We start from the raw sequence: 23973 nt of genomic DNA, 5'->3' as shown, positions 1-23973 counted from the left end.
CTGGACCATTACCTTTGTTCCACTGCCAGTTTGTTCTCCTCGCCATGTGCTTTACCTGTTATGTTTGGTGTTTTCCTTTAAGGATTTGTAACTTTAACCTGCCTGTCTACATACATGTCTGCCCTTTTCACATAACCTGTGTGCATTGGAGTCCAACACCATGACAATAAATTATTTTATCTTAAGAGTTAAGATGAATTTTCTGTGGATTCAGCCTGTAGGGCTCTCAATTCTCTTTATTATTGTAGTTGTAGACTGAGTTGATGTTTAATGCCACCAATGATTCCTCAAGATTTAAATAAAGGTTCCAAAATTAATTAATTAAAAAAACTTCTACATGAGGGGAGCAGAATATTAGAAACAACTCTCATTATAATGCACTCTAGTACAACATAAACAGGAAGGGTTGCCTTTCTGACAGTGTAAAAGAAAATATCATAAGCTTTATAAATGTAGAATTTATGGCAGAGCTGTTGTTTCTTGGCAGGATTTGACAGTTCATGTCAAATTTCAAATGCATTACAGAAACTGCAATCCCTGTACATGAATGTATAAAACGCTCTGTGTCTTTAAGAAAGCACATTGTTTGTCCTGCTTAGTTAGCCAGTATCAGCTCTTTCAGCAATTAAGCTTTCCTCTCATTCACTCTCCACTGGGTAATTATAAATTAACAAGAATTACCCTGACTGGGCTGAAATGTCTTCCTTATCTAATCACAGACACATACAAGATAAGACACATCTAAAACGTTGTCTCGTATGAAGTAAATAACTGACAGCTAATCAACAGTCTACAATTATCCTTGTTTGTTTAGTTTCCTGTGTGTTTGGAAAAGCATTCTTATATATAACATAATTCATCCATTCAGTCCATTCATTATTTTAAACAAAGGGCAGAAGATCGTGGACCATGAAAAAATGACTCTGTGAACTGACTCACTCTGTAAATCATAAGACAAGTGGTATTACTTTGTCCCGTCCCTCCACAACAACGTCGCATTTCTTATCTGCAGTTTCCTTCAAGGTCTAAAGGGAAGCAGTGCAACCACAACACAGACAGAGACTGGTTCATCCTCACACAGAGAGGAGACAACGAAGAAAGAAGAAATATATTTACAAGGATTTTTCTACCTATCTATATTTTCTCTCTTCTCTTGTATTTTAAAATAAACATTATCCTCATCTGTTGGCTGCAACAGAAAGCAATCAAAAGTTCTCTTTTGGTAAGACTCGGGGGGCCTCTTGGATCTGAACAATACCTCTACAGCAGGTTCAATTTGAAGCCCATGGACCACTGAACGCAGGAAGGATTATTTCTTCTTAAACAGAGATGTGCAATCTTTGAAGGAGCTTTTTTAAGGCAGGGGATTTTTCCTTTCAGCCCTGACCAGACTTGGAGTTGGATCTACTTTCTTTGAACTGACATCAATATAGAAGACAAAACATATAAGTTTCCTGAAAACCTTCTGGACTTTTGGTAAAAGCCACCAACGGAACAGGCAGATGTTTGGACTTGAAATATTTTCAGCATAAAACATTTACTCTGATACAGCTGGACCACACAAGGTAATGAATAAAGTTTCACACTGTTGATTCCACGTTTAGATATAATCAGTTCAGTCAGAGCTCTCAGGACTGGACATGAATTTACATGAAGCACACAGAACTGTTTTTCCCCACCTGTTATTGTAACAAAACAGTGTTTAAAATATAAAAAATTGGTGTAAAATAAGATGCATTTATAGATATATTTATTTTCATAATAAAATTAAAACACACAAATACTATGGCAGAACTTTTGAAACAATGATGGGACCTATTTTGCAGCATTTGGAAAGAAAATGCACTTTCTTTTTTTCTGTTAACATTACAGGTAGTTTCAGCCATGGAGGAGAGGAAGCGACAGAGCTACAGCGTGCACAGGGAGATCCTGGATGAAGGAGCAGTGGATGAGAGGGCAGAAAAGTCTGAAGCAAAAACATCTCTGTCCGAGAGGGTCAAAAAGTCAGTTAGGTAAAGTTCAACACATCTCAACACATCTCTGTGTACATATTCAGACACTTAACATTTAGCAATTACACGCAATCCTGTGAATTTGAGTACTCATATTCTCATTTATATTCTATAAATTTACAGTTCTCAGAATCTAAATTATTCGTCACTGGATTTGTTCTCTGAAGTTACAAATAAAGTCTTAAATATTGCACATGATAATGAACATAATATACCCAGTTATAGAAAAGTAATATTGCACATGGTAATGAACATAATATACCCAGATATAGAAAAGTAATATTGCACATGGTAATGAACATAATATACCCAGATATAGAAAAGTTATATTGCACATGATAATGAACATAATATACCCAGATATAGAAAAGTAATATTGCACATGGTAATGAACATAATATACCCAGATATAGAAAAGTTATATTGCACATGATAATGAACATAATATACCCAGATATAGAAAAGTAATATTGCACATGGTAATGAACATAATATACCCAGATATAGAAAAGTAATATTGCACATGGTAATGAACATAATATACCCAGATATAGAAAAGTAATATTGCACATGATAATGAACATAATATACCCAGATATAGAAAAGTTATATTGCACATGGTAATGAACATAATACAGCCAGATATACAAAAGTAATATTGCACAATATTGAGAATCCATGTGCTCCTTTACACAGTAAAATAGTGTTTCCCGTGTTTACAACATACACACAAACCATAAAACATACATTAAGTGACTTGACAAATAAGTACTAAATAAGTGTGTAATGCTATTGAATATAGAATATAAAGATAGACCAAAAGCATGTGCCGCGTCTTTCTAAATGAAAGAATATTGTTAATAATTAAATGAGGAAACTGGCTGAGAAATTCTTGACTTACTCATTTAACACATTTAACGGTTTGCGGAGCTGAAGCAAAAAATAAACATACAGTTGCCAAGTTGAGGATAAAAGATCATTTATTAACTTTTTTGATGCTTAAAAACAAGTTAAGTCAACATCAAAGGTGGAAAACAGTGTGTCAAAAACAACATCAAACTTGACACCTACCACACCATTCTTATCAAACTATAATGCTCCAACAAACAAAACAAAGTGAACCCCTCCTCCTCTCTCTTTACTCAGGTGTTCTGGTCCCCGGTTGAAGAACTGCCTGCTGGGTAGTTTTCCTGTTGTGTCGTGGCTGCCTAAATACTCCCTGAGAGAAAATGCGCTGGGTGACCTGATCTCTGGGATCAGTGTGGGCATCATGCAGCTGCCGCAGGGTGAGCACGGAGGGTCAGGGCATAGAGATGCAGTGAGGGGTGAAAGGGTAGAAGAGTTAAGGGAAGAGGAGTCTTTATAAGCAGTTTATTTTAAATGGTGATTCTTTATTTTCACATTTCCTTATACTTAATATCCTACTTGTTACAGCTTTTTTTATAAACTTTACTTTGCTCTCTCTGCAGGTATGGCCTACGCCCTGCTAGCATGTGTTCCTCCAGTCTTTGGCCTTTACTCCTCCTTCTACCCAGTCCTGATCTATTTCATCTTCGGCACATCCAAGCACATCTCAATCGGTTTGTACCTTACAAATATAATATTGCTGTATCTTCACACAGGGTTATTTAAATTATTATTAGCACTGTAGGCTTGTTACACTTCAGATAAAACCAATGATCTTTTCAGCAAAGTTTTAAGGCATCTTTTGAACCAAATAATCATGTGTTTAAATGTCTATTTAAGCCACAGAAGAGCTCAAACTGTGTATCATGTAACATTATCATGGGAAAAATGAACAGGAATAACTAAAACCGAGGCCCACAGAAATACCTTATCCAATTCCTTTTTGCTCATTTCTGATTGGTAGGTGGAAATAAGCAACACCGCCTTCCAAAATATGCCAAACCAGTGAGAAAGGCACTGAAAACAAACACATTTACAATAAAGAAAATGATTACGATATATTCTAATTTTTACAGAAGAAGAAGCTGAGGAAGGGTTTGGGATCAAGATTGGGTCGAGGGAAACCTCCCTAAAATATCTAATGTGTTGTTAAATGACACAATTGTGTGTTTATGTCTCCCCTCTCCAGGAACATATGCTGTGATGAGTGTGATGATAGGAGGGGTGATAGAGCGATTAGCCCCAGACTCAAACTTTATGGTATGGGACACAGTGACCAACTCCAGTGTTGTGGACATCATATCCCGGGACGCAGAGAGGGTCCAAGTGGCTGCAGCTGTCACCTTATTATCTGGATTATTTCAGGTAAACTACATGAGTACTCTGGTTTGGTCAAATATTTGGGAATCATTTTTACATTGGGTTTTGATATTTGCTGTGTATGCAGATTGTGCTCGGCCTGGTGCAGTTTGGTTTCGTGGTGACCTACCTATCAGATCCTCTGGTCCGAGGTTACACCACAGGAGCTGCCATCCACGTCATCGTGTCCCAGCTCAAATACACCTTTGGCATCAGCCCTGTGAGATACAGTGGACCCTTCTCACTGTTATATGTAAGTAAGAACACCATCAGAGTCAATAATATCCACTCACTTCTACGTATTCTTATAATTTTACACAGAAAGGCTTACATTTATTTCAAAAGAAATTTAGAGTTTGTGATTTCAAGTAACCCTAAAACTTCATTAAGCATCTTCAGCTGGACTTAGCTTTTGCTTAAATCGAACACTTCTTAAAGTCAGCCTCATCAGTCACTTCAACAGAAAAGCACCGCAACATATGAGGCAGAAATTGATTCCTATGAACCCACATGACATTTTTTAACTTCTTTTTTTCAAGACTATGGTGTCTAGTTTTTTAGGTTGCAGAGGTCAACTAGTGGTCCGTGGGATTTGTTTGGCAGCCATCTTTAACTGTTGTCGATGTGATGGCGAAAAAACAGATTTTCGGATATTCTGAGCCAAACAACATACAAAGAAGAATGAATCCACTATTTCACATAATTTCACATTAGGAATAAAATGGAAATTACATAGTCATGATACAATCAGGGCTGCACAGTGGTGCTGTGGTTAGCGCTGTTGCTTCACAGGTAGACAGTTCCTGGTAAGAATCTTGGTTTGGATGTAGGACGCCTTTCTGTGTGGAGTTGGCATGGTAGGTTGATTGGCAATTTCCCAAAGGAGTGGACAAAAGGTTGTCTGTCGCTATGTGTCAGTCCTGTGATTGACTAGTGATCAGTCCAGGGTGTACCCCGCCTCTCACCCAATGACAGCTGGGATAGGCTCCAGCCCCCCCACAACCTTGAACATGGAAACAGTATACATAATGGATGAATGGATCGATGATATTTGTTAATAACCTCGTTTCATTCAGCTGCTGTTGATAACTTTTCATTAAAGGTACTATACTTCATTGCGAGTGCTGGCGTCTTTATGCTTACAGTATTATCTTCGAATCAGCACTTATGACCTTTGTAGAGATTCTGTGTTGAGCCAGCTCTTTCTTTGTTTGTGACATTAGTTAATACAAAGTAACATATTTTGGCTCATAAAACTACACTGGGTTTTTTTTTGGACAATATTTTCCTTCAACAGAAAAGTTAATTAAACTGGTTCTCTGGATCTGTTGCAAGGTTATTAAATGGCTGGCTGGCTCTCTTACTGTCATAGCTTTATGAAAGCAAAGGTCAAAAAACACCAGCAGATCATTTACTTCTAAGCTGCAGATTTAAATGTTGTATCTGTCTTTAGATTACACACCAGTAGGGCTGACAGTCTTCTCAGTGTGGGACAAAAATCTACAATTAGTATGTTCCTGTGAAATGTGTTGTATACTTTTATAACCCTTTTTCTCTCACGCCTCCTCGACAAGAATTTAAGCAGTAATTATATCGTTCCTTTCTTTTCAGACTGTGTTGGAGGTCGGTTATCTCCTTCCAGAGACAAACATTGGTACTCTTGTGGTCAGCATCGTTGCTATCATCGGCCTCATCCTTGCGAAGGAGCTCAATGCATACTTGAGTAAAAAACTACCTATTCCTATACCTGTGGAGCTGCTTGGTGTAAGTAGACAGAAATACATACATGCACTTAAAATAAACTCTATAAACAGACCTCTAATACATGTCTTATTATCTTTTCCCCCAGGTTGTTATTGCTACAATAATTTCCTGGCAAGTTAACCTGAATGGCAAATATCAAGTGGATGTGGTGGGACTGATTCCTTCAGGGTGAGAATCACACAAAGCAAACAAATATGTGTTTATAGATATCAAGAGTGAAGTATTTTTAATGGGCGATGTATTCTTCTCTGTCCATGTCGACCAGCCTGCAGCCACCTGTCGTCCCAAAAGCCTCTCTGTTTGGTCAGGTGATCGGGGACGCCTTCGCTCTGGCTGTGGTTGGTTATGGTATCGCCATCTCACTGGGACGAATCTTTGCCCTAAAGTATGGATACAAGGTGGACAGCAACCAGGTAAGGAGGTGATGGATGAGCTGCTCTGTTAAGATACTTATTGTGCATATAAATTGTGTGTTTTTTTCTGCTTTAGGAACTCATCGCCCTGGGTTTAAGTAACACCATCGGAGGGTTTTTCCAGTGTTTCGCCATCAGCTGCTCCATGTCTCGCACCATGGTTCAGGAGAGCACAGGGGGGAAGACTCAGGTTGGTATGAGTGGACTTTCTGTGGAGGTGTCCCTGAGCAGTACATCATTGCTAAACTGTTATCCCTTTGTGGATATAGGTTAAGATAAAAGTGCAGACAGAAATAAGTGTGAATACAGAAATCACAAACAAAGGAAGATTATTAGTAATTAATATTGCATTTAACAAATTATACTCTCATTGTACTTATTTAAAGCCAAAATACCTCTGACGTGGGTGCTACCATCTTGTGCTGGTGACGTCTTTTGAAGCCAGAGGCAGTGCAGTATAGATTGGCGAGTGGAGCAGCAATAACAATGTCCCACCCCTTCCTCTAACCAAAACACACATTTAACTTACCGAAAAATCAGCAAAGATCCCGCACTTCTGCGTATTTAACCACAGAACAGCTTCTGGTGTTGGTCTGAAGCAGACGTTCACAGATGGCTGCAGTGATTGTTTTAGTTACGTTTCCTCTCGCCATTCCTCCTCCACTCTGCTAATCTGGAACAGATCGGCTGCAGGAGCCGGATTTGTCAACAGAGCTGTCAATCATCCTTTTGACAGCATCAAATAGCTAATTTAAAGTAAACTTGTCAGAAAAATGAACACTTGGATTTCAATCAGTATCATAATAATAAGCTTTAATGACAGAAACCATGTTTGACAAAAATGTATTTGATATGTATTTTGATTTTATAGTTTGACTCATGTCCCATCTGTTAACATGGAGGAGGCCGGTTTTATGACCTATACTGCAGCCAGTCAGCAGGGGGCGCTCCAAATGTGTAGGCTTCATTTTTAGGGAGCTGTCATGTTGTTCATCTTAATACAGTCTATGTTAAAAACTGAGGCCACATATTACAAAATTATTATCAACACAGTTAACATGAAACAAAATCACCACCTCAGACGTCTGTTGTGTTGCATATTTTAATAAACTTACTGCAGCCTTAAATTAGGCCATTACTCATCCTGCTACTGATGCAGCAATATAAAGTTAATTTGTTAAACTGGGGTACCTGTTTTCTTTAATTTGTATGCAATATATTTGCTGCTCCTCCTGTGTTTATTCCACACAACTGAAAAGCAGGAACATTTTTTATTGGTTTTCATGATTAGCATTTTTTAAACTTGACAAAGACGTTTCATGAGATACATTTTCACATTAGTAGTTTCAATCCAACACTTCACTTCGCCCATAGCTACAATCCTGTGCAGTCTCAAAGGTTAAACGCAGTCATAATTAATGTTAGTCTGATAAGTAGCATCATTAAAAAACACTTAGGGAATCGATTTTTGCTCACATCATTGAGGTCCACCTACACAAACACATATTCACTGAAAGGATAAAGTGATTACATCTGACAACACCATTAATCAGCTAAGGCCCATTACAGACGAGAGAGGAGAGGAGGCTTTGACTCCTCTTATAATCATGAACCATTTCACTCTAACAACCACTACATCATCATCTTTTCTGCAGTTTATGTTCCATAATTCTCTTCCTCTCGTCTCTCTGCTGATTTCCATTCATCTTCCCTCTCTCCTCTCTCTTCACTGCAGGTTGCTGGAGCGCTATCAGCAATAGTTATCCTTTTCATCACGCTCTGGATTGGAACTCTCTTTGAAGAACTGCCCAAGGTACTGAGTGTGTGTTTGTGTGAGGGGGTTCACATGTGCGCACAAGCATTAGTACACGCATGTGTCCAAGTCTGGCATAGAATGTTTTTGCAAAATTATGTACAACAGAGCTGAGTTTGTGTTGCTTGTATCTTTCTATATAAAATAATGATGTACTTATTTTCAACAGTGCACTGAACACTGAATCTAAACTGGACACTACTCTGTCATTAATATTGCCTTTATACTGTTCATTTAACAATGGTGTTTTTAACTCTTATTCTTATTTATCCAATTTTGGCATTCATATTCAAATCACCATAAATCTAGTTTCGTCAGCATTTTATCTTTTATCTTTATTTCCTATTTTATTCTTTTTATAATTCACTTATTTATTATTATTATTATTATTATTATTATTATTATTACATATTTCTTAATTTATATGTCCCATTTTTCTTTATTCCCTATATTTATTCATGCTTCTTTCTGTATAAGAGCAACTGTAACGCCTGAAGTTCCTCTCGGTGATAAATAAAGTATTTCTGATTCTGATATATTTTGACTCACTTTGCAGGCTATGTTGGCTGCTATCATCTATGTAAACCTCCATGGCATGATGAAGCAATTCTTGGACATCCCTGCACTGTGGAGGAGCAACAAAATAGACATGGTGAGTGTCCTTAAAAGTAGACATGAAAATGATTATTATTTTTGGAATTAGATTGAAAATAGATTGATTAATATTTTGGTTACAGGATGTATTACACTATCCAATTTTTTTTTTTTTTAGGGAAGGTGAGCTATTTGTGACACAGTCAGATTAACAGTACTTACTTTATAAAAGTCTCCAGCACCCCTAAAGTGAATTATTGTTTCCTGCAAGCCTCACCAGCGTGATAGCTATTATAAACAGCACTCGAGAACTTTACATTCATACGTTTGACATTGTAAAACTCACTATGATACAGCTGCTGATTAAATTTTCCTTTCTGTAATGTTCAATGAATGACAGAAAATATCTCAGGAGCAGCTACTACCCCTTAAAAGTGCCCAAAAGTACCACTGGAAATGAATAAATATTATAGATATATTAGAAATACAATATTAAAATAGAAATATTATAGTATTATAGATTGAAATAGATTGAAATTACCAAATTATTATAAGCTTTAGCTCTAGTTTGACATTATGGTAACATGCCCATCAGACTTGCTACAGTTAGCATGATAACATGCAGAAAACTAGTTTACATAAAAAAGACGCTAACTTGCTAACAATACATAACACACAACACATCATAACATTAAGGTCACCTCTCGTTTGAGCATGTTTAGCTGTATTGTCAGATATTAATCACAAGCAGCTGAGTGGTGGGAAAATTGACTTAAGCCTTCTAGTATTTATTCAGATTTGAAGAAAATGCAAGTTTTTGACTACAATATATTTTGAAGTCACAAAGTTGTATATATATATATACACACACACACATGTATATATAAATACGAATAAATATGTTTGAACACACACAAACATTTGTATTCTGGTCAGCCAGGCATTGTAGCATCAAACTTACAGAAGCCTGAGGAGGGAGGTAAAAACAAAAAGCTACTCATTTACTACGTCTGCGTCCCCGGAAAAACCCATGAAAAACCCACGACTAAAAGCTTGGTTAAAATTTCCTGTTAATAAATAAGGGTAAAAAGTTCCTCCTTGGTGAATATGATCAGAGAGGCAACTATATAAAAAGTACTGGTGTGTAGGCCTTAAGTATATAAACTGTCATCCACTTAATAAAAGCTACACTGCATTTTATTTCCATCAACCAATGTTGAAATGTTGTCTTGTTTTACTGCCCATTGATCCCTCTTCTACTCTCTATCTCCAGATGATCTGGGTGGTCACCTTCATCCTCACTGTGCTGTTCAACCCTGACCTGGGTCTGGCTGCTTCCATCGGTTTCTCCATGCTCACTGTCATCTTCAGGACACAGCTGTAAGTATACATTGCACTAACAAACAGATGCAATAACAAACACACCCATAGTGAATCACAATCAAACATGCACAGTTTTAGACTGACACACCCATGATGAGTAAACAATTGATTCATAAACTATTATTTACCACATACTAAAATTGGCTCAGCTTCTGTTTCGGACCACACCTAAACACAAATGTTTACAGTTTGCTCATGCATGTCTTTGTTTTGTGTGTATTTCAGACCTAAATACTCCCTATTAGGACAGGTCCCAGACACTGACATTTACAGGCCGCTGGAGGACTACAATCAGGTATGAGACATTACATTTTAACAAGTTAAAAAGCAGTTTGGAGGATGAACACTGGTCCAGAGATAGAAAAAAACAAAAACAAAGTGCTGTGTCAGTAGCCTGAACATAGTCTGTAGTCTCTTTGAGGTGAGCTGTTTGGAAAGACCACCTGTCCCTCTGTTACTTTTGTCATCTTAGGCAGGAGGCAAATTTAGAGATGTTAATGTGAGTTATGTACCTCCCAGTGTCTAATCATAGCACACTGTTCTCTGCTTCCCCACCAACACTCCACTCCACACCTGCATTCTGTACATAATTACATTTTATTTATTAACCTATATATATTTTTTTTTAATTCTGTGAGTAATTCTTAGAGCAAAGAAGAGATTGACAGAGAGAGCTCTATGTAAAAAAGTGTCACTTTACACCATAACATTATGACTACTGACAGGAGGTGTATAACAATGATTATCTCGTTACAATGGCACCTGTCAGTGGGTGGGATATGTTAGGCAGCAAGTGAACATTTTGTCCTCAAAGTTGATGTATTGGAAGCAAGAAAAATTGCCAGTTGTAAGGATGTGAGCGATTTTGACAAGGGCCAAATTGTGGGCTGTTCCCGGTCTGCTGTGGTCAGTACCTACCAAAAGAGGTCCAAGGAAGGAAAACCTGTCAACCAGCGACAGTGTCATGGGAAGCCAAGACTCAATTCAGCAGAAGAGCTACTGTAGCTCAGATTGCTGAAAAAGTGGTTGGTTCTGATAGAAGGGCATCAGAACACACAGTACATTGCAGTTTGTTGTGTATGGGGCTGCATAGCTGCAGAACGGTCAGGGTGCCTATGCTGACCCTTTCCACCACCAAAAGCGCCTACAATGGGCATGTGAGCATCAGAACTGGAACACAGAGTAATGGAAGAAGGTGGCCTGGTCTGATGAATCACGTTTTCTTGTACATCATGTGGATGGTCGGGTGCGTGTGCGTCATCTTACCTGCGGAAGACATGGCACCAGGATGCACTATGGGGAGAAGGTAGCTGCCAGCCGGCAGAGGCCGTGGGTTGCTGTGGGCAGTGTCCTGCTGGGAAACCTTGGGTCCTGCCATTCATGGGGATGTTAATTTGACACCTACCACCTACTTAAACATTGTTGCAGACCAAGTTAACACCTACATGGAAACAGTATTCCTTAATGGCAGTGGCCTCTTTCAGCAGGATAATGCGCCCAGCCACACTGCAGAACATTCCATGCCTAGATGGGTCAGGGCTGTTTTGGCAGTGTAGTTTGGCTGATGGCGGAAATCAATATAGTTTGATATTTTAAACATAACCACTTGTCAGTGATAGGAAAAGCTTGGTAACATCACTGTCTTTTATTAAAGAATAAATGAACACAATACATCACTGAACAGCACAAGACATTACCACAGAGAAAATGACTGTCTCATCGATCTGTAATAAAAAAAACAAAACAGAAATTGGTGTAAATGTTTTTGGGTTTTTTTAACTCTTTGTTCAGACTGAGAAGTATTACACCAAAGTTTGATAGCCAATGTATTGTGTGACCATGGGCGAAATGTTAAGCCAAGATGTTTGTCTTAGCTTAACAAGACTTAATTAGTTTGTCTCAGTCAAACAAGAATAGTCATTATGTCAACAGTTTAGCCGAATACAGTGTATGGTGCTTGGCAGACTTTTAATTAACGTTGAGCATCCTGGTTCTAGTGGTGCTAATGGCATTCATACATTCAGCAGAAAAACTGGATGAATTAAAATAAAATTTGGTGTCAAAATCTATGGTTCCTAAATGATGAATCCTAATGACTTTGGGGATCCCTCAACTCGCATCCTGCCCCATCATGTCAAAGTTCTAATGTTGACTTGACCTGTACTTTGGGTTCCAGAGTGCCAATAAGCAAATGTTAGCATGCTAACAGGCCAAATTAAGATGATGACAATGGTAAATATATAACCTCCCAAACTCCAGGATGTGAGCCATGTTATCATTAGCATGTTAGCAAACTGAATTTAGCATTTAGCTCAAAGCACCACTCTGCCTAAGAATAGACAGCTGACTACAGATGGCTTTGGGAGGAACACTGGAAGGCCGGAATAACCTTTTTTTCCCTTTGACTTCCTAGCTCCAACCATCAATGAACGTTTGTTCCACTTACTCTTTTATCTCAGCGGATTTGACAATGAAGCCGTGTTTGGATATCATAACAATCTTTTTGAATTAAAATAACTTTGTTTATCAATGATATAGGAAATGTTGTGATTTATTTGCCTGTTTAATTGATTCAATTGACTCTCAATCAATTTTAGGTGAAGGCGGTGCAAGGGATTTTGATCTTCCGTTCCTCTGCCACCCTCTACTTTGCTAATGCTGAGATGTATCAAGAAGCCCTTGGAAAGAAGGTAAGCACACTGTGTAAGAAGATTATCCAGTAAAGGTTAATGTCAGTGTGATAGGTGAAAAGAGCAGTTAAAGAACTGGGGTTTTGTAGTAGTAGTTTTGTATCATCAGCATAACAATGTAATTTGACATTGTGATGACTAATCATATTGCCCAGAGCATGTATAACACCAAAAGAACAGAACCTAGCATGGTTCCTGGAGGTACACCAAAAACATTGTCAAATGTTTCTGACACAGCCACAACAATACAACAAAAACAAAGGTTATATCTCACAAGTACAAATGAAACCACTCTGCTCTGTGCAAGAGAGGCCCACCCATCTCTCAATGTGATCGGTTCATTGTATTAAACTCAGTGTTCAGATCTAATAAAAAGAGGACAGCCACACTGTTTGAGTCATCATCAATAATAACTACATCAAACTGCTTTTGGGAACCTCAGCCCCTTTCATGTCAACGTTTAACCAAAGGCCTTTGAGAGCACACCAAAAATGCTTTCCACTTACAGCAGACTCCCTCACCCATTGTATCCACATACACTTCCTTGCAAAATCGTTTATAACATCCATCAACTGGACCCCCGAAGGAAATTTTCTCCAAGCTTACTTTGTTTATTTTGGCATGCTCAGAATTCAACCCCATCTCAAACACCTGTGACGCACAGATGCAAACTAGCCTCTACTACTTTTGTATCTATTTCTTGATTCAACCTCCAACAAACTTCACACGTCAGCGTATTTAACAGCAGAACAGCTTCTTGTGTTGGTCTGAAGCAGACGTTCACAGATATGGAAGGTTCAGTTACATTCAATACTGTAGTGATTGTCGCCAATTCTCCTCTACTCTGCTTATCCGGAACAGATCGGCTGCAGGAGCTGTATTTGCCGACAGAGCCATCAATCATCCTTTTTACAGAATCAAATAACCAATTTAAACTAAACGTGTGAGAAAAATTAACACATAAACACATAACATTATAATAACTGAGAGAAACGTATTTGGTGTGTATTTTAATTCTATAGTTTGCCCCATGTCCCATCTGAGGAGGCAGGCTTTACGACCTATATTGCAGCCATTCAGAGGGGGGGTAACCCTCAAACAGCTCTTTGAGGAAGTAATGCCAAAATATCATGTATCTTATACAAGTACCACTCATGAGATGTATGTAATGTGTGTTAATAATTCAATGTGGATGTCCCCATAAAAAAGCACCAGACATATGATGGACCAGGTTTTTGTGAACACAGTTATTGTGAAATTCCCCTCCTGAAGATAATTTGTGAAGAACAAGCAAACTCAATGTTATGAATCAAGTCTCTTTACTTACATTCACATGCAGCATGGAGAGAAGTGCGAAAGTTCTCTCCCTTGCTGTTGCAGTGTTCAAGCTTATATACAACATCAACAACCCCCTACCCCATCCCCACATGGTACTTCAGTCAGTCACCTGGCCTTCATCAGCAAGATCAGATGATCCTTCTCTGCTCTCCAGGGTTAGCCAGGGGAAACCAGGATTCACCAGGTCAACGTCATAAAATAAATTGCCCCCCCATATAAATTAAACTTTAGACAAGTTACCCATTTTGAAATTCCTACATTATACACACACACACACACACACACATACACAGAGAGAGAACAAAGGCGACAACCGACTCCAGCAACAATCCCCTTTGTCACAATTTCCGCGCAATTATCTCCTCTCTTACAAACGTTATTTCTGACACACTAATAACTGACCCAACGTTTCAGCAATTCACACATCAAGATAGTGACAGACATTGTTCAGAATGTCAGACAACCATTTTCTCCTCTCCTTTCTTCTGCTCAACTTTTGTTCCAACTCTCCCCTCATTCTCTTTCCTCCCCCTTTCTCTTCCTCCTCCTCTTTTGTCACGTCCTTTTGGGGCAAATGGGAAGACAGATTGAGAGAAGGTAGAAAAGATGACAAAAGATGGAGGGAGGGTAAGAAGCAGGGATTGAATAAGAGAGGGAGATAATAGAACGTCTCATTCATTAAAATGTCAGTATGTCAAAGTCACAAGGTCGCTTTTTTCCTTCTTATCTTTAACTAAAAATATAAGGTTCACTGAGCTGCTGTCAACTGGCAGAGGCTACAAGTTTGTCTTCAATTAAAAATAGCTACCAGATGAATTCCATTTTTGGCACTAGATGATCAGTGTTTCCACTTGTTGCTTTGGCATGGAGGTCACTCAAATTTGGGTACCTCTCTGTAAAATAGTAAAAGTTAAATGCTACCTGCTTGTTGTCACTGGCAGTTACTAAACTCATGGGTTACACTTGTATAAGAGGATGCTGATGGTAAGGCTGTAACTGCTGTACAATACTTTTTGGATTTGTACCAGGAACCTTCAAACTGTGAGGCAACAGTGCTAACCACTGCACCACCATGCACTACCTTCATGCACATCCCCCTATTTGGATCCAGTAGCAGACTATTCGACTATTCACTGTTGCAGCTAAACAGAAATGATCTCTTGTTTTCCGCTTGTCATAAAGGATAGGTTAATAGTTTTTTTAGTAAGCAATGGTCAGGTGCTTGTATGTGTTTTGAAACATTAAACATAATTCAGATAATTGGGTAAAAAAGTACAGTCCTTCTTCAATGCAATGATGTGTTCATACTTTATTCAAGGTTAATAATAGGCTTCAGCTGTCCAAGTTCAACAAATCTAACTGATCTACTTGATTTGACCTCACACTGTTTGAAAAGGTGACTGTACTGTATCAAATTTCTGGGCTATTGACTGAATTGGTATTAGGCTGTTATAAATACAGAATACAGAAATTTATTAGAGCTCCATATGTGGATCTTAGCTCAGCTTAACAATTCAGCTCATGAAACTAAAAGTATACAGAATAATCTTCACTAAGTTTACAGGCCTAACTACATCCTAGCCCCAGTTACGAGAAACTCCTCATCAGCCAAGAGTTGAAGGAAGTCAAGAAACAGTTGGTGAAACAAAAAAGCCTGAAGGAAATGTACATAAACAGGGGAAAGGAGACCAAAAGAGACCTGGACAGGCTGGAGAAGTACACCTGTGAGGAAACTCTCAGCGTGGTGAGGGACACCAATCGGCAAAAAAAGAAGAAACATCTTCATGCCGATTATGAGGAGCTGCAAGTGGCACACTTGGTAAGCACAGAGAGGTGTACCGCAGAACTTCAGGGGGAGAGGGAGAAAAACAAGATCCTCCAAGGTGAACTGGAGAAGATGAACGTTTCCTATCATGAGCTTAGCCTCAGGTATGAAACTGACATCCTCAGTTCCAGACAGCTGGTGGAGACTCTTAAGTGTGAGCTTCAGCTGCAAGTTGAGGCTCATGCTGACAGAGTTTCACAGGACCAGCATGTGATATTGACCTTGCGAGCTGAACAGGACGCCCTCCGGCAGAAGATGTCAGAGGAGATCGGCCTCTTTCAGCAGACATCTTTTGAGAAGGAGGAACAATTCTGCACCGAGCTCGAGGAGTAAAAAACTCAGCTCTGTGTTCAGAAACTCATCCAAACAGATTATGAGGAGCTACAAGCGGCACATAAAATCTGCCAAGACAAGTTTAAAGCTGAGCTCCTGGAGGAGAGGGACAAGACCATGCTTCTACAAGAAGAACTGGAGAGCGTCAGAGTGTTGCAGCTCGAACTCACCCAGCAACTTGCAGCTGATATGCTCACTGTGAGAAAGCAGGCTGAGAGCCGTCAGCGACAACTTGAAGCCCTAATCGAGTCTCTCTTAAACACGGTGAAGAAGGACCAGGTTCTCATTCAGCTCTTGTTGGGTGCTGAAAAGAGCTTCATCCAGCAACAGATGTTGGAGGAGATAAACACCCCACAGCAGAAGATCATGGAGAAGGAGACCAGTTATTGTAGAGAGCTGGAGGAGCGGAAAGACCATCTTAGCACTCAGCTCTCAAGCAATGTGGAGCTCCAGAAGGAACTGCAGGTGGACAGGGAGGACCGCCAGCCTCCAAAAAGCAAAAGTCTGATTCGTGAGGAGACTCAAGAAAAGGAACAATGCATGGAGACCATCACCTATGCAAGTGCGGGAACTTCTGGAACCTAAGGAACTGCAGAAAAAATGGAGGAAGCTGGAGTGCCTGAAGAGCAGCCTCAGGAGACAACGCTGAGGAAGCCTTCATTGTGGAAGCAAGTCAGACACTTCCTCGGGTTAAGGAAGCCTAAGAGGTGGAAGAAAAAGTAACATCTTCCCCTTCCTCCTCCCCCTCCTCCTTTCCCCTTCCCCCTCTCCACTCCTCCCTTCTCCCACCCTCCTCTATTCTCCTCTCCTCCCTTCTCCCCTCCTTTCCTAACAGGGGAAAACAAACTTTTGTGATTTCTAACACCTGAATAAAGGTGATGGGTTAGTATTCAAAACTCCAATCTGTCATTTGAGACCTGTTCGAGACAAGACTGACATTACAGAGTAAAAATAATTTGATAAAATTTTACCAATGAGACAGGGCACTTTTGTACCCTGTTAAAGCCTATTTTGCACCTTATTTAAACCTATTTGTACTGTTAATCAAGGTACAAAATTGTCACCAGAGTTACAAGATTGCCTCTTTAAGGTACAAATCACAAGGGTACAATGAAGTACCCAATGAAAAGTGAGAAGACTACATTGTATTCCATGCAAAAATAAGGATAACAGGCTGCACAGTGGTGCAGTGGTTTGTGCTGTCACCTCCCAGCTAGAAGGTTCCAAGTTGGAATCCTGGTTTGGAGGAAGTGGGCCTTTGTGTGGACTGGAGCCTGCGTGTTCTCCCCATGCATGCGTGGGTACTTCAGTACTCCGGCCTCCTCCCACAGTCCAAAGACATGCTTGTTAGGTTCATTGGTGACTCTTAATTACCCGAAGGTTTGAGTGTGAGCATGAAAGGTTGCGTCAGCCCTTTGACTGACTAGCGATCAGACCAGGGTGCCCCTCGCTCAGTGACAGCTGGGATTTGCTCCGGAACCCCTCCCCCTCCCTGTGACCCTGAACAGGATAAGCGGTAAAGATAATGGATGGATGGACATTAGGAAAACAAGTTGTCCGAAATGTAAATGATCAGCATTCGAATAATCCAATGTTACAAACTAATTTTGTCTCTTGTCCAACAAAAGTAAGAGAGTCATCATAAGAACCTGAGAAATGTTTGCTAACTTTTTGGTGTGCAGTAAAATAACAACCACGCCAAGTTTGCCTTCGCGATCAAGACTTCAAAGCTCTTTCCCACAGTGCCTTGTGGTTGCTTTTTTCATAAGAATGTATGTACAGGCAGGACTTCATTCCTTCAGACAGCCACACCTGCTGCTCTGCTTCATTGTTATTTTAGCAGGAGTGAGAAAACAGGCCAGTAGCCTGAACAGGCTTAACTGGAATCATTTGCATTTCTCTGCAGAGTAATGAGGTTATATATACATATATAATATAACATAATCAGCTGTAATAGATACCACGACAGGTATCAAATGTAACAGCTGTATGAAGGTTTAACATTACCACTTACATAAACAGCTGCGGTTGTGCTGTCAATCACATCTTCTTGTATAGCACAGCAGGGACTTGTATAACAAGTCTTTTTTTTTGTTTGTTTTGCCTTTATTGATACAACAGCTGAAGGGAGACAGGAAATGTGGGGAGTAGAGATTGGTGGATGACATGCACCAAATAATTACAGACCAGGAGTCGAACCTGCGGTCAGTGCAACGAGGACTGTAGTCCCTGTACATGGGGCGCCTGCTCTACCAACTGAGCTAAACCAGTTCCCCCTCTAGTCACTTTTTATGTAAACTTAAATCTATCAAGACCTTCCTCCTACTTATTACTCATTTTCTAAATTGTGTGCTATTTATTGCATTTGCGTATATTTAGAAAGTGAATAGAACTGACTGAAAACAAAGTAAAATAGTGATGGATATTGCAGTCATAATAATGCCTTGGAAGGAAAGAAGGGCTGCGAACTTGATTGTCTATTGCTGTTTCTTTCAGTCTGGCATTGACATCACAAAGATCCTGTCGGCCAAGAAGAAACTTGAGGCCAAAAGGAAGAGGCATGAAAAGAAAAACGCCCAGAAAGCCAAAAAAGATGCCAAGAAGAACGCAGTGGGCACGGTGAGGTTAACCAAGACACAATATTTACTGGAAATGACACAAAACAATGTTTTTTTTCTGGACAATTACTGTTTCTCTCTGGGCCCAGTTGTCCAAAAGTAATCTGAACGGATTCCAACTATCGAATGGATAAAATTTTGAGAATCGGTCATTGAAAATTAAAATATGGTTTCTGAAATTGGATTAGATCAGGAAATCCAGTTTTGGTTTTTATCTGGAGAAAAACGTAACCACTGAGCTAAACCGGCGCCCCCGTTAATTAATTTTGATCAATACAATCAGGATTATCCTAATCCTTGCAGAGGGGTGGATTCAGAATGGATTACAGGTACAACATTGAAATTAATGTTGTTTATACTGTTGACACTTTGCTGTATCACAGTGACAATGTAGATGAATAAAGACATCAGAGTTGTTGAAAATAATAAAGAGTTTTGTCCCCATAAAATTATCCACCAAATAACTTTTAATATCAAACATAAAATATTTAATTTTAAGCAACTGTAAGTAACTTTAATTTCGTATGAATTTTGGCGCCCCCTGTGGAGAAAGTAAGTAGTACGTAGTCCCATTTAGAGCACTGGTATCTGGTTTGGTCATCTTGTAAGGTCTGTATCTGGATCAGGTTCATCCAGTCCAGTTTGACCCAGGACAAAAGTAAGATGAATCAGCTGATTCTGATAGCAAAACATGTGACTTCCAAATCCGATCGTTCTGATACAGATGAAATGTTTTAACAACTGGGCCCTGCATAGCTTGTTTGAAATTTTGATCATTCCCAGTACAACTGTCTCCTTATACAAATGCTCCTACAGTTATAATTATTATAAAAGAATTATGTATTTACCTTTGATTGCTCATCATCATCTGAAGCACAAACGTTTATTTATTTATTAATCCCTCATGAGTCTCTTTGCACTGTGTCATGTCCTCCTGTACAGCAGGGGGAGCCAAAGTGGGAACAGAAGGATGTTGCTGTTATTGAAGTGGAACCTGAGCGTGACCCCTCGCTCCCCAGGGCCATCGTCCTCGACCTCAGCCCTGTCAACTTCCTGGATACTGTGGGGGTTAAGACGCTACGCAGTGTAAGCGTACAGCACACGCAAACTGAGAGAGAGAGAGGGAATACTCAATGCAGATGAATGAATTGATCCCTAGCCTTGACCTTCGGTACGTTCTTCTGTGTCTGTTTCAGATCCATAAAGACTACGGGCAAATTGGTGTAGAGGTGGTTCTCGTTGGCTGTCAAAGTAAGTCCCTCTATATTCCTACAAAATAATGGCCGAATTCAAATGTTTTTTTGTTTTTTTTCCTTTGGCCTTAGCTTTTATTGGATAGGACAGTCAGAAATGCGGGAAGAGAGAGTGGGAATGACATGCAGCAAAGGGCAAATGGTCAGAGTAGAACCTGGGGCTGCTGCATGGAGGACTGAGCCTTTGTACACGGGGCGCCTTAACTGCTGCGCTAAACCTATGCCCCTAATAGCAGAATTGTAACCGAACAACAGAGTGGATTTTGGCAGATTAGACTGTCTCACATGTTTTTATGACATCAAGCAGAAAGTAAAAAATATTCTTGAGGCCCTGACTGCTATGTTACAGTTTACAGCTGTAAGAGTAAGGATCTACTTTCTGTTTGTATCAGTGTCACTGAGAGAATGTATGTTCTTAAATCTGTGTGTTGTTCCTCTTAGAACTCCCTTCGCCTCTCTAATAAAAACATTTATTTTCCGGGCTATTTCATCACAGACATACGTGACAGTTTGTCAAAAGTATTCCATAATCCCCCTGGGAGTTTTTTGTCCCACATCCTGCAACATACACAAGTATTTTTACATTTGCGTTTCAGACCCACCCAGACACACACAATTTGAATTCTTTCAACAACACTGGAAGTTGTTTTAGCTGTTTTTTCATGTTATTGTAATGGGAAGGAAGTTCTTACGTCAATGGCTGGGACGCTTCCCAGGTTTCTCCATGTCTGGAATGATATAAAATATTGGCTCTTAAAGAGATTATAATGAGTCCAGAGAAGTTATAAAAAGAAGGTTGGTGAACCGGTTTTGTTTTTCCTGTAATAAAGCATCTAATTTCTGTGTTTATTTTAATATTATAGCCCACAAATTAGGAGATGATTTTCTTGGATGGGGGAAAAAATGTGGGTCTACAGGGAAAATAATTACAACCACATCTTTAGAAGCCATCCAGTTTATGTCAGAGGATAAGCAGTTGTGATTGGCCCGCTGGTTTTCCAGCCTGTAATGAGAAAATAAAATATTGTGAGTGTTTGGGCATGCAAACGGACTGCAATGAATATTTATTAAGTCACAAATAACAATAAGGTTCAATCAATGCAAGGACTACACCTCCCTTCCCCCTCATTATTTACCTTTGGTCTATTTTATTCCTCCAACTTCAATTATCCCACTCTATCTTGCTCGATCTCTCTCCTTTTTCTTTCCATTTCTTATCCTGCCACCCTCTTTGTCTCCTTCTATCTTCACAAAGCTGTTCATAAGTGACTTGGCCTGTACATGAATCGGTCTCTGTCTTCCTCGCTCTCTTCTTAGCCGGTGTGGTGGACAACCTGCAGACTGGAGGTTTCTTTAATGACAAAGTGACAAAGTCTTGTCTCTTCTCTACCATCCACGATGCTGTTCTGCACTGTCAGTCCTCCAAAACAAAGAGCCAAGATAATGAGTTGTATGAGGTAAGTTGTATTGTATATGGTACCGTATGAGCACACATAATGCACTTTAGGAAACATAATCATACATAAAAATACAACACTTAAGCATGCAAAAACAAGTTGCAAGTTAACTTTCAGTGATAACCTCAGTGTTATTTGTCTTCTTGAAACCTGCAATGACTGCTTCAACAGTTTTCTTTGGCCACTTCTGTGCAGCCAAACATTACTGACACACATCAGTGTAATACAGTATCTGAAGTTGATGCAGCTAATATGTTAGCAAACTGTTATCTGATAGGGTCTAATAGGTGGACAACTGCCTTTGGCTCGGTTTTTGGTCAACTTCAATTAATTTGGTCAACTTCAATTAGCAGCCAAATGTGTGAGGATATATTATAATAATGGACGATAATTTAAATGCTGTTTAATGATTGGTTCATTGATCTGTACGCTGTCCGAGCAGTGTGACCTGGGCTGCAGATTGATTACACACAGTCAGATGGTTGGGGGATGGGGATGGACTAGAGTGATATTTTGAGTGTTTTCGACATAATATTGTTTCCTGTATTTCGCTGCAAATCTACACACACATTTTCATTTCTATGTACTTTATATGCATCAGAAATACTGCTCATCCACACACCATTAATCTCTGTCTGAATGCAAGCTGCTCTCAGCCCAAACATGTGGGCATTGTGTGTGTGTGTGTGTTAATCTCATTTGTGCACCTGTGCTTGCATGCAGGTTGCACATTATTCAGCCGGTGTGCCTTTGTTGCTGCCTGTTCTGTTTAAGTATTTAGCTGGGTGCGTGACTTTATGTTTCTGCTGCCATGGAGAGATCTAACAAAGAACAAAGACGTGGCAATGGTCCATGAAACTCACAGTTTACTTGAGCGTCGGCTTTTCATGGGAGGGATAAATACACAAACACACGGGCGGATACAAAAATGCAGAGGATGTAAGAGAGTTGATGTTAAGAGCAGCATGAGGATAGTCTAAGGAACTCACTCATGGTGACATGCATGCAGGCATGTGAAATTTATGAATGCAGTCATGCATACTAATGTATGTATATGCAGCACATGCTTTACAGACGTATTTCACATGGAAATGGTTTTATATGGTGGTTGGTTATGGTTATTAGAGTGATAGTAGGAGTAGCGAGACGTTCAGTGGCCAGTGCACTAAATTTAAAATCGATGTAATTCCATTCATTAAAGTATCTGTATTGTTATAAATGTAAGGGTTACAGTCGAACAGAAGCATTTCAGCACATCAGAAAAGAGTCTAACATGTATCCTTGAGGCTCATCAGGAAGGCAATGTATCATCTTTAACATCATGCAGTGAATGCAAGAATCCACATGGTGCAAAGTGAAGACATCAGATACAAAATAGTTTGACTCAGAATCATTATTTCTCAGATTGAGGCATGCTGAGACGGTTTTTCAAACAAAATGTTGACCGTCCTGTTCTGTTCCCTCTCCTTTCACGACACTGTAGAGGAAATGAAAAGTCTGGCACATATTTTGAAAATCAAGCTGCTTCTTTACTCTTCCATTCTCTGTCCCTCTTGGTATGTGTCTTCTTTCCCCTCTGGTTCTTTTCCCCCATTTGATCTTTTCTGTCCTTATGCTTCACAGGAGATCACAGGGACACATTTCTGAGGCCTGAGACGAACGATAATGTGAAGAAGTGCCAGACATTGTCTGCGTGACGATTTCAACAGGGTGCTTCAGAGAACCTGAACTTCCTTTTCACGCACACACGCACACACACACACACACACACACACACACACACTCACACACACACACCTGTAGATAACCACACACAGTAACAAAATAATACATGCAGACAAAAACAGCATGCAAATGTATGATAAGGAAGTAAATGTGTGGAGTCACACAGTAATGCTGTTTTGGAGAAGTATGTAAACTTAAACAAATGGCAAAAAACAAGACAAACCAAAGATAATAATTACTCTTCAATGAAGTATTTTTGCCATCTTTGTGTGCTATTTTTTTAAGGGAATTATTAGGTTGCTTTTTAACTTATAACAATCACAAAATATATACCTACTTTTATGAAAATCTTGATATCTGCCAGTGTTGATGTACTTTTATTGGAAATAAATAATTTATATTAAGAGAGATGCGTCTCTTTGCTCATTTCCTCTGCAAGCACAGGCAGTTTTGAATGAAAGGAAAACATTTTTATTTGGTTATGCAAAGA

The 23973-nt window shown here is 39.4% G+C and overlaps 1 protein-coding gene across 2 annotated transcripts; it reads left to right on the top strand.

The window, feature by feature from the left end:
• The first annotated feature begins 1884 nt into the window (after positions 1–1884).
• On the top strand, positions 1885–23405 carry LOC138589657 (solute carrier family 26 member 6-like). Of its 2 annotated transcripts, none has more exons than XM_069660052.1 (19): positions 1885–2012; positions 3159–3298; positions 3482–3592; positions 4108–4283; positions 4366–4530; positions 5889–6041; positions 6127–6209; positions 6307–6454; positions 6531–6644; positions 8190–8267; positions 8824–8919; positions 10135–10241; positions 10470–10539; positions 12842–12934; positions 18927–19049; positions 19991–20134; positions 20245–20299; positions 21619–21758; positions 23382–23405. In XM_069660052.1, exons 1-19 carry the CDS (start codon positions 1885–1887, stop codon positions 23403–23405), a joined length of 2148 nt encoding a protein of 715 aa, XP_069516153.1. The 2 variants fall into 2 exon arrangements, with proteins under 2 accessions (XP_069516153.1, XP_069516154.1); XM_069660053.1 differs by lacking the exon at positions 23382–23405 and adding an exon at positions 22578–22614 and having other exon boundaries at positions 18927–19040; positions 21619–21751.
• The last annotated feature ends 568 nt before the right edge of the window (positions 23406–23973 follow it).

This window comes from Semicossyphus pulcher, unplaced genomic scaffold, assembly GCF_022749685.1.
Source record: "Semicossyphus pulcher isolate SPU_LCO1_2020_fin unplaced genomic scaffold, fSemPul1.0.p SCAF_13, whole genome shotgun sequence".
Taxonomy (NCBI): Eukaryota; Metazoa; Chordata; class Actinopteri; order Labriformes; family Labridae; genus Semicossyphus; species Semicossyphus pulcher.
This window is presented reverse-complemented; position numbering and strand designations above follow the sequence as displayed.

Excerpts from the sequence above, each read along its gene's own strand:
- LOC138589657 (XM_069660052.1), top strand. The coding sequence starts at position 1,885 with ATGGAGGAGAGGAAGCGACAGAGCTACAGCGTGCACAGGGAGATCCTG. Across the intron at positions 6,645-8,189 it reads GCACAGGGGGGAAGACTCAG|GTTGCTGGAGCGCTATCAGC; the intron begins GTTGGTATGAGT and ends TCTTCACTGCAG. Across the intron at positions 10,540-12,841 it reads CGCTGGAGGACTACAATCAG|GTGAAGGCGGTGCAAGGGAT; the intron begins GTATGAGACATT and ends AATCAATTTTAG.